This window comes from Pelobates fuscus, chromosome 5 (assembly GCF_036172605.1).
Source record: "Pelobates fuscus isolate aPelFus1 chromosome 5, aPelFus1.pri, whole genome shotgun sequence".
In the NCBI taxonomy this organism is placed as follows: Eukaryota; Metazoa; Chordata; class Amphibia; order Anura; family Pelobatidae; genus Pelobates; species Pelobates fuscus.
The window spans coordinates 216,908,793-216,920,316 of NC_086321.1; the positions used below are offsets into that span (position 1 = coordinate 216,908,793).

General features: G+C 40.9%; 1 protein-coding gene across 3 annotated transcripts; it reads left to right on the forward strand.

Annotated features, from left to right (window-relative positions):
- Positions 1-2,223: 2,223 nt before the first annotated feature.
- On the forward strand, positions 2,224-8,422 carry LOC134612759 (uncharacterized protein C9orf40 homolog). Of its 3 annotated transcripts, none has more exons than XR_010090952.1 (3): positions 2,224-2,723; positions 6,767-7,537; positions 7,613-8,422. XR_010090952.1 is itself a non-coding variant. In XM_063457196.1 (3 exons), the coding sequence occupies exons 1-3, from the start codon at positions 2,457-2,459 to the stop codon at positions 7,909-7,911; spliced, it is 525 nt and encodes a 174-aa protein (XP_063313266.1). In that variant the 5' UTR covers positions 2,224-2,456; the 3' UTR covers positions 7,912-8,422. The 3 variants fall into 3 exon arrangements, 1 of the variants encoding a protein (XP_063313266.1); XR_010090953.1 differs by having other exon boundaries at positions 6,767-6,985; positions 7,762-8,422; XM_063457196.1 differs by having other exon boundaries at positions 6,767-6,874; positions 7,762-8,422.
- The last annotated feature ends 3,102 nt before the right edge of the window (positions 8,423-11,524 follow it).

Genomic DNA, 11,524 nt, shown 5'->3' on the forward strand with positions numbered 1-11,524 from the left:
TATTCGGAGTTGCCACAGGACTGGGAAGGGGCACGTGTGTTGGGTATGCTCAAACCATCCTTCTTCTTGTTACCTATTGAAACAGGTGAGACTTTAGGTGTTAAAGTGTATGATGTGAATCATAGGAAGAAAAGGGGACCCATAGAGATAGGCGCCTGGGAAGATGATGAATGGCCTCCCCAGCGTATTATAGATTATTATGGGCCAGCCACGTGGGCAGAAGATGGTACCTTTGGTTATAGAACCCCTATTTATATGCTCAACCGTATTATAAGATTACAGGCGGTGGTTGAGATTATTACTAACGAAACATCACAAGCGCTCAATCTTCTAGCGAAGCATAATACCAGGATGAGGACAGCAGTCTACCAAAATAGATTAGCCTTGGATTACCTTTTGGCAGTAGAGGGAGGTGTATGTGGGAAGTTTAACCTGAGCAATTGCTGTCTTCAAATAGATGACGAAGGGCAAGCAATAGCTGAGCTTACTAGCCATATGGTTAAACTAGCGCATGTGCCTACTCAGGTATGGAAAGGGTATAATCCAAGTAGTTGGTTTGGTAGCTGGTATGAGTGGTTTGGAGGGCTTAAGGCAGTGGTAGGTGGAGTCCTACTGATTTTAATGTTGTGTCTACTCCTGCCGTGTCTTATACCCTTAGTAGTTAGGTCTGTGCAAAGCCTGATAGAAAATATAGCAGAGAGGAAGGCTGCTGCACAGATAATGGCAATTTATAAGTATAAGGCTCTAGATCAGGGAGAACCAATGCAGGAAGATGAGTGTTGAAGATTCACATCATAAGTTAAGTCTGGTCTGGTTCAGGGTAACTTGTGGTGTATGCAAACTAAGGTTAAGTGATGCCTCAAGTAATTGTGAAATATCAAGAGGCATCAAAGGGGGGAATGTGGTGGAATCTCGGTAAAAATAAATTTAGTAGGCCGAGATTACCACGTGGCATGTGTACGTGCATATGCTGACGTATCGATCAGTTGGTTGCACGAGGCAAGATACGGTCAGTAGTGTACGGAGCATGTGCAAGAATACAGGATGTAGTATTCCCCTCCTCCATTGTGCTGGACAAGCCATGCGGTCAAGCAGGAAGTTAATCCTTATTTGTATTGATTGGTCAAGAGAATGTGCGGGTGGAGCTTAATATGGGAGGAGTTATGTGCCTATATAAGGAGCCTGCACTATTGTCCGGGGCTCAGAACTTGTGGTATTTTGGTGACGCTAGTCCCTCTGAGTCCCGATCGGTGATCCAATAAAGAATCTCTTCCTTCCTGAAGAAACCTGTGTCCATCTCTCTGTGCTTGGCTTCCGTCAGTTTCTCCGGTATCAGTAACTTCCTATCCCTGTCTCTCTCCACACACTGCGCGGGTATTGCATCTAATCTCAGTTTATACTGAGAAAAATACTGGCATTTGTATTGCTGGTATTGCTGGTATTACGGCAATACCGGCACCGGCCAGATGGCCACAAATACCGTCCAAATGGCAGCCCTACCTCCAGCTATGTATTGTTATTGTTTGCAACAGCCTTTCAACATCATCCTATGGTCTTTACTACACATATATCACAAGCAGCACGCCACCTCATAGCTTTCATTGGAAACAAACTACACCTCTTTCTTCTCCAAGTTCGATAGAAAGGATGTAACTAAATTATGTGTATTAACGTACAGCATATGCCTCGAAACGGTTTCCCATGGGAAAACATTTGATATAATTTGGCAACCCTGACTAACCCATATATCAAGCCCAAGAACAGACTCTGCAACATGGTATACTGGGTCTACAATGCAGGGTCTCTTGTTTTATCGTCTGCTGATGCAGGTAGTCACCACAAGGTTCTGCTGCGATTCGATGTTTCAAATAGCACTTGCCATTACACATTATAAGTTGTTTTTGTTGTTATATTTATGTTTCTATGCAAACATACTGCATGTTATGTACTAACTACATTGTACTTTATGCAGGTCAAGCTATGTAAAAATCAAATAAAGAAAAAAAACACAGCTCAACAGAAATTCTCTAAGTCAGCTATGACTTCAGTTCAGCTCTTTATAATTCTCACACACAGGCCACAGTTCACCGCTTAGTGAATGAATCCTGTTGCATGCAGTACAGTTTGTCAAGCAGACACTAGATGGCGCTGTGCAGAGCGCGGGCTGCGGCCGCTCCCTCCACACTGAGTTTTGTTGCCAGGTGGGCGGAGCGCAGAGCGGAAGCAAAACATGTCTGGCAGTGGCCCACGTGTGCGGTGCAGGACTCGCAGCTCGGTGGCCCTGATACAGCTAATAGCGGGCAGAGAGTCTCCATAACAGTGTGTGAGAGTGACAGCATAGCCGCCCTGGGCCTGCACGGGTGGGAGGACATCATGTGCTAACCCCACGGCCAGCAGGGAAGCTCCATTCACACCTCGTGTCACCGGCCGGAGTGCGCCGAGTACCTGTGCCCGTCATGGCGAAAAGAAATCTCGAGCAGCACCCGGTTACCCTCCGCTGCCCTCCCTGTAAGAAGCGGGCCTGCGAGCTGCCCCCATTGTCAGACGAATTGCCCCCGCATGGCACGCGGCTCGGGGCCAAGAGGAAGCTGGAGTCTGACCCTGGGGTGCAGCTTCTCACCCCCTCGCCCTGTGCCAGCCCGGCAGACTGCACACTGCCTCCCAGCAAGAAACCGAGGGCGGCGCAGACTGAGGGCGATAAAGCTCCTGTTTATAAATGCCAGGTTAGCATCGTCCTCTGTTTACACACAGCCTTGTTCATGTGTGTTTTGTTAAAGGGACACAACAGGCACCCAGACCACTTCTGCCCATTGGAGTGGTCTGGGTGCCAACTCCCACTACTCTTAACCCTGCAACTGTAATTATTGCAGTTTTTTTTATAAACTGCAATAATTACCTTGCAGGGTTAACTCCACCTCTAGTGGCTGTTTACTAGACCGCCACTAGATGTCACTTCCTGCTCTATAGCACAGGAAACGCTGTGTGAGGACCTCCAGCGTCGCTCAAATCCCCATAGGAAAGCATTGAAAGGATTTTTCAATGCTTTCCTATGGGGAGCGCTAATGCACATGCGTGGCATTGCTGCGCATGCGCATTATGTCTCCTCGGCCGGTGGGCGGGATCAGTCTCGTCCACCGGCCGACGCAATGGAGAGGAGGAGCGTCGAGGTACAAAGCCGCTGCCTCAGCTAAGTGACTGAAGGGGTTTTCACCCCTTCAGTACCTGGGGATTGGTGGGTGGGAGGGAGAGGGACCCTCCAGTGCCAGGAAAATGGATCGTTTTCCTGGCACTGGAGATTCCCTTTAACTTGTATCAAGGAATTGTATTGGTCACCGTTATAAAAGCAGGTTTCCCTAATAAGTACACCTGAGCACAAGTGTGGTGGGTGAATGGAGTTATGTTGATGTTGGCCGTGTTATTCTGGGTTGGGCCTTGGCTGAGTGTGATATGTATGTGAGGAGTGTGATTGTGGGTATGTGTGTGGCTGGGTGAATGCGATTTTATATGGCGTTTGGCTATGTGTGGAGTGATTGGCTTGCTTGGGATCATTTCCCAAAGCATAACAATCCCCCATGCAGATGCTGACATGTTGGCTTCACTGCCAGCGCACTGTTGCTACACCACTTACTTGCTAGGGAAGTTATACAGTGACAAGGAGTAGGAGGACCGCCTGTCACTCCAATTTATGGCTTTAGACCAGGGCTGCCCAACAGGTAGATCCCCAGATGTTGAAGAACCACAACTTCCATGATGCTTTGTCATTCTAAAGGCACGCAGAGCATCATGGGAGTTGTAGTTCTACAACATCCGGGGATCTACTTGTTGGGCAGCCTTGCCATTGTCACACCGGTCTAATATTGAGGATTTCATTGATGGGTAGTGTTGGAATTATATTATTATTATTTTTTTTTTAAAGAGACTCTATTGTCACCCAGACTACTTAATCTCATTGAAATGGTCTGGGTGCACTGTCGTTGTCCCCCTTAGCTTTTGCAATAATTACCTAGCAGAACTAAGACTGCTTCTAGGGACAGTCTATCAGACATACACTAGAGGCATGTCCTGGATTCTAGCGCACTAGAGTCCCTTGAGTCCCTTGAACGACACTGGACGCTCTCTACGAGGGCATTCAGGGTCGGTGAAAATCGGGTGAGTAAATTAAACCTTTTTTTTTTTTTTTTTTTTTTCCTTAACCCAGGGGGAGCATGTGGTAGGAGGAACCAGAGGGCTCTGTATTATTACAAACCACATTAATTGAATTAACTTTTTTTTTAACTAAACATTGTGAGCCTTTTATTTCATCCTGCTTACACACATTCACTGACATACAAACACTCTCACTGATTCTTACACACACTGTTTAACACACTCTCACTGACAAACACACATATACATACTCTCACTGACACAATTAATTTTATTTGTAGTTGTTTTTTGTTTTTTTTTTGGTCCGCTTTCCATCCTCCCTACTTGGAGTGGATCTCATCTAAATCTAGTGCTCTTGTGGGCTCTTTAGTAGTGCCAGTAGTGTGTCAGTGAGTGGATTTATGTCAATGAAAGTGTGTTGGTTAAAATTGTGTGTGCTAATGAGTACATGTATGGGTCAATGAGTGTGTATGTTTATAAGGATGACATTTTTTTTTTTTTTTTTTTTAAGTTTTTCAATTCATGTGATATGTGCATGCACACAGTGAGTAAAAAAAGTATTTGATCCCCTGTTGATTTTGAACGTTTGTCCACTGACAAATTATTTTAATGGTAGGTGTATTTTAACAGAGAGACAAAATAACAAAAGAAAAACGCATGTCGAAAAGTTATAAATTGATTTGCATGTCAATGAGCTAAATGTGTATTTGATCCCCTATCAGATTTCTGGCTCCCAGGTGTTGTTTAAACAGGTAACAAACTGAGATTAGGAGCACTCTCTTAAAGGGAGTGCTGCTAATCTCAGCTTGTTACCTGTATAAAAGACACCTGTCCACAGAAGCAATCAATCAAATTCCAAACTCTCCACCATGGCCAAAGAACTGTCCAAGGATTTCAGGGACAAAATTGTAGACCTACACAAGGCTGGAATGGGTTACAAGACCATCGCCAAGCAGCTTGGTGAGGAGGTGACAACAGTTGGTGCGATTATTCGCAAATAGAAGAAAAACAAAATAACTGTCGGTCTGGTGCTCCATGCAAGATCTCACCTCGTGGAGTTTCAGTGATCGGGAGGAATCAGTCCAGAACTACAAGGGAGGATCTTGTTAATGATCTCAAGGCAGCTGAGACCCTAGTCACCAAGAAAACAATTGGAAACACACTACGCTGTGAACTGAAATCCTGCAGCGTCCCCCTGCTCAACAAAGCACATGTACAGGCCTGTCTGAAGTTTGCCAATGACCATCTGAATGATTCAGAGGAGAACTGGATGAAAGTGTGTTGTGGCCAGATAAAACCAAAATCAAGCTCTTTGGCATCAACTCAACTCGCTGTGTTTGGAGGAGAAGGAATGCTGCCTATGACCCCAAGAACACCACCCCTCCGTCAAACATGCAGGTGGAAACATTATGCTTTGGGGGTGTCTTTCTGCTAAGGGAACAGGACAACTGCACCACATCAAAGGAACGATGGATGGGGCCATGTACCGTCAAATCTTGGGTGAGAAACTCCTTCCCTTAGCCAGGGCATTGAAAATGGGTTGTGACCCAAAACACACAGCCAGGGTAACAAAGGAGTGGCTCAAGAAGTAGCACATTAAGGTCCTGGAGTGACCTCGCCAGTCTCCAGACCTTTATCCCATAGAAAATCTATGGAGGGGAGCTGAAGTTTCGAGTTGCCAAATGTCAGCATTGAAACCATAATGACTTGGAAAGGATGTGCAAAGAGGAGTGGGACAAAATCTCTCCTGAGATGTGTGCAACTACAAGAAATGTCTGACCTCTGTGATTGCCAACAAGGGTTTTGCCACCAAGTGCTTAGTTGAAGGGGTCAAATACTTATTTCACTCATTGACATGCACAATTCAAAATCAGTAGGGGATCAAATACTGTACTGTATACATGTGCATGCATTATAGTAAAGTATGTGTATTAAAGTGCATTAAATTCCTCTGTAATCATGCTAGTAGAAATGATAGCAGTTTTATAGATTTGAATTTAAAGCTCTTTAACCCCTTTAGGACACATGACGTGTGACATGTCATGATTCCCTTTTATTCCAGAAGTTTGGTCCTTAAGAGGTTAAAATATAGTTCTTCCCCTCCTCCCCCCCCTCCACCTGTCAATGAAAATCCACAATATTACACCTGTGTGCTAGTGGCACACAGGGCCTTACTGCCTTAGATAGTGACAGGTGTTCCTCTTGTTCCCTGTCACTGTTACTACTGCAGCATGTGCTTGCTGGAGGAGTGTGGGATGCACTGATGCCAGTGTGCGGGCAGTGACCTTTTTGCTAAAATATATATATATATATATATATATATATATATATATATATATATATATATATATATATATATATATATATATATATATATATATATATATATATACATACACACACACACAATTTATTTTCAAATCCTATGAAGTTTTATTAAATGTAATAAACTTAAAAAACAAAACAATCAATAAGTGAAAGTTTGACTGTTGTCCTGTACATTTGAAGTTTGCTTTGAATTACTAACCTCTTGTTTCCACTGAACACCTGTGTTTTAAAACCTAGATAAAAACTTACAATTGCTGTGATTCATTTCAAAATTTTTATTTCATTTTTGTAGGATGATGAAAATTTCCGTGAATACAATTCATACCAGTTTTGGAAAACTCCATTACCAGACATTGATTTTTCAGAAATAACAACTGAGACTACTGAGGACAATAAAAAGGTTGCACTGATCACCTCTACAGATTTGATACAGGACATGGACAGCTGACCTTTTCTAGTGACTTCAAGACTTCTGATGGTTTTGGGCAGCTCCAGATTATAACACTGAGAAGTAGTAGGCTTTTGTATTCTAATTTTGAATAGTACATTTTAGAATATTTCATTTTTATTCCTCCTCTATTTCGCACAGTACCAAGCAGGAGTTTTAGTACACTTGTGTAGTTTTAGTACACTAGCTTTACTGCTTAAATGATAGAAAGCCATGTTACTAATCAAAGCAGAATTCAGGAACTTTGTAAATTGTTTATGAAGCTTGTATATAAAAAGTGGTTGTGGTGGTTGGAGTAAACCAGAACTGCTGAGAGCTCATCACATCAGCTTATGAATCAATGTTCGTCTGAACAAGGCGTATCATTTTATGAATGGGGTTCCTTTTAATATTTGTGCTGCTAAACCCTGGCCTGTTAACCCCTTAAGGACCAAACTTCTGGAATAAAAGGGAATCATGACATGTCATGTGTCCTTAAGGGGTTAAACATAGGTCCAATAAAGCAGATGTCAAAATCCCAAATTTGAAACGTATGAGCACATTCATAATTTGCCTCTGTAATATAAAATGAAAACTGGCAATTAAATTCTATTGTGACTGAGCACACATTTTCTTGTATTTACACTTGTTAAATGTAAGATACTCAAAGTAACAATTGCTCTCTGTGTAAAAAAAAAAAAGGAAAATCAGTGACATCATTTTTTTTTTTTTTTTTTTTTTTTAAATGGATCTAAACATATAGTATTTAAATTAAGCATACCCAAGTTCTTTATTTGGTTTCCCCATGACATTTATGTTTTGTAATGTGGTTTTGATTAATCAAATATTTCCTTTTGTAGGACGATGAACTCTTCCGTGAATTCAATTCACACCAATTTTGGAAAACTCCATTGCCAAACGTTGACTTTTCAGAAATAGAGACTTGTGAGAACAGTATAATGGGTGCACCAATCACCTCTACAGACATAACAGAGAACATGGACAGCTGATGTGCAATTTTTGAGACTGACTGCAAAAATCTTTGACCAATACCAGTTGACACCTGCCAGAAATGTAATTTTTGTAAATTACACGTTTAACAGCGTGTAAGGTCAAAATAAAAAAACATGTTATAATGTACAAAACATTACAAGTATTAAAGCAATGCTTAGGACCCTTTAAAATTTATATAAGCTTTGGATTGCTCTAAGCAGTCACCCTTTGCAATAGCAACCCCATAGACGTGATATTAGCTTGAAAAGTTTCAGTCCTGTTGTAAAGGCATAATAGCTGTGATAGCCATGCTTGTTTCTTGAGATGAACTTCGTAAAGATATGTTACCAGGCAGGCAATCCACCTTTTACGTACAATAAGAAATTCAATCCAGAATGCAAGCAATTTTATATAATACATTGTTTATATATTTTAAGTTTTGGTACTTCATTCTCTAGGTTTGCAGACTTTTGGGGACATTATGGGACAGTATCCAATTGCAAATTCAGAAGCAATATGACCTGTTACAAAAAATTCTTTGTATTCTTTTTGTTAATTATTGCTGTATCAATAATTTAATTTTTTGTGGACATAATGTTTAATGTAGTTAATCTTTGCAAAGGTGAAAATAACCTACATTCCATGTAGTACATATTAAAAAATAAAAAACTTGTCCAAATAACTAAAGCAGTAGCACAATCTGCTTGTACAGCATGATAGGTTTCTTGTCCTGACAAAAAATAAAAAATTAGAAAGATTGGCACCGCTGCTTAGAGCCCTGGACTTTGACAGGGGTATTTTCTACTCTGCGTTTTTACAAATTGAACCCCAAAAGTAAAACTGACGCAAAAACAACTGATCTAGAGAAAATCTCCAACTCTGCTGTACTGTAGTCACAAATCGGCTATTTTTGCTTCCGCTTTGCTTTTTGGATTTAAAGTGTGAACATTTGGAGTTTGTGAAATTTAGGAGTGCCTCATCCTTTACCACCCATAGATAGTATCTCCCTTTTTTCATCTTCACATAGTATGTATGGGCAGGCAGAGATTTCTGGTTGTGAGTTTGTGGTGTGTATGTAGCTGTCAGGCAAGGGAGACTAGGTTTTTAGCCATCCATGGGTTATTGCAGATAACATCAGTCTCTTAGCAGTGGGCAGGGCAGTGAACAGCCAGTCTGTTAGCTATTCAAACAGTGCTCACGACATGCCCCAGAATGTCTTTATCTGGCTGGGAAGACTAGTCCCATGTGGACACAGAGCCCCCTGGTCTGACTTCACTTCCCTTTACAGGGGACTTACTGGCCTCATATATACTTGAGTATAAGGCGAGGCCCCTAATTTTACCCTATTTTTTTTTTTTTTTTTTTATTATTATTATTATTATATATATATATATATATATATATATATATATATATAAATTTTTTCGTCCCTCTCACTCCCTGGTGATCCAGTGGCATTGGTAGTTCAGTGGGGGGAAGAGGGGGGCTGGCAGGGAGCACTTACCTCTCCTGCAGCTCCTGTCAGCTCCCTCCTCCGTGCCGGTCCGGTCAGCTCACACTGTAAGTCTCGCGAGACTTACATTGGGAGCTGACAGAGGTGCTGAACGGACCGGCGCAGAGGAGAAGGGAGCTGCAGGAGAGGTAAGCGCTCGCTGCCAGCCCCCAGTCTGTATTATGGCAATGTAAATTGCCATAATACAGACACTGACTCGAGTATAAGATGAGTTGGGGTTTTTCAGCACAAAAAATGTGCAGAAAAACTCGTCTTATACTCGAGTATATACAGTAGTTTCTTTCATGTGCTCTGCAATGACTTAAACTGCAACCTCTAGAGCCTGTACGGAGCCAATTTGCACTTATGGCAGAGCTCCCCCCCCCCAAAAAAAATACCTGCGTGGTGCCCAGAACCTACAGGTTCTAGTATTTGGGAGATATAAATTCCACATCCATTAGTACAGAGGTGTACTTGTTGCAATATGTTGAATAACTAGGAAAGTGTTAAACAGCTGAAATGTTAACTGACAATATTTACCGTGCCAATGGCTCAGTATAGCAGGCAGCTCTTTTGTATTTGTATGCAAAGAAACAACTCTCAATATATATATATAATTTTTTTTTCTTCCGCCTGAAGACCTGTTTTTCTTAAAAAGTTTGAAGTGAACACATGACGTAAATGGCGAGTTCTCTTAAATGAACAAAATTGCATCTTGATGTTTTCTTTGCACCTTATATTACTTTGTTTATGCATAATCCTTCATAAGCTAATCGTTATGTGAAATTGGTTTTCCTCCTGTCAGTTCATTATTCTAATGTCGCATTTCAAAATAGAAGTACCAATTTATCTATTTTTTATTTCTTTTATATTGTTTTTGTGCTGTGCAGAATCATTTCAGCTGAAAATACCTACTTATTTTGTCTGTTAAATCTCCTAATTAAATAGTTTGGGTATTTATACGGACTCTGTTCACTTGGTGATCTTGCACCAAAGAACCCAGGACAATTTTCAGTGTATGCCTGGTTTGCTGCAAACAGAACAGACTACTATGTTGACACTGTGCCTCTTTAATAAAGATGTTTATGGGAAATCATCTTTTCAAATTCAACTTTATTATTATTATTATTGTACAATGTACATACTAAGACAATGAAACACAATTTGCCTCTGAAGAGAAATGCAGCAGCAATTAAAGGAACACTATAGTCACCTAAATTACTTTAGCTAAATAAAGCAGTGTTAGTGTATAGATCATTCCCCTGCAATTTTACTGCTCAAATCACTGTCATTTAGGAGTTAAATCGCTTTGTTTCTGTTTATGCAACCCTAGCCACACCTCCCCTGGCTATGATTGACAGAGCCTGCATGAAAAAAAACAACTGGTTTCACTTTCAAGCAGATGTAATTTACCTTAAATAATTGTATCTCAATCTCTAAATTGAACTTTAATCACATACAGGAGGCACTTGCAGGGTCTAGCAAGCTATTAACATAGCAGGGGATAAGAAAATCTTAATTAAACAGAACTTGCAATAGAGAAAGCCTAAATAGGGCTCTCTTTACAGGAAGTGTTTATGGAAGGCTGTGCAAGTCACATGCAGGGAGGTGTGACTAGGGTTCATAAACAAAGGGATTTAACTCCTAAATGGCAAAGGATTGAGCAGTGAGGCTGCAGGGGCATGTTCTATACACCAAAACAGCTTAATTAAGCTAAAGTTGTTCAGGTGACTATAGTGTCCCTTTAATAAAAATACTATTTAAAAATGTGCTCTCGGTACAAGCTTTTTTTTGTTTGTTTTTACAGTCTATACCCAATATCATAATTCCCCTTGCATCTAAGAAATACAATCATTAATTGAAACCATTTTTAAGCAACATTAACATTATAAAATAGTGTCACCATATACAGATTTAGCACACAACTCCTAACCTCCAATCTAAGTAAAAATGATATCCCATTAAAACCATCATACATGTGCAATAAGTGTTCCAACTGCTGTTCCGTCAGTGGATCTAGAGCAAATTAATACCCAATCTTTAACAATATACCTTTTAACATGTAGCATAACGTTCTAAATGTGAGCCCAAAGGCCACATGCATAAAGTGTAAGCACGTAAACCATATACACAAAGTA

Bases quoted from the DNA above. Each gene is read 5' to 3' on its own strand.
- LOC134612759 (XM_063457196.1), top strand. From the start codon at position 2,457: ATGGCGAAAAGAAATCTCGAGCAGCACCCGGTTACCCTCCGCTGCCCT. The intron at 2,724-6,766 runs GTTAGCATCGTC...TCATTTTTGTAG, and splicing joins CTCCTGTTTATAAATGCCAG to GATGATGAAAATTTCCGTGA. The intron at 6,875-7,761 runs GTTGCACTGATC...TTCCTTTTGTAG, and splicing joins CTACTGAGGACAATAAAAAG to GACGATGAACTCTTCCGTGA.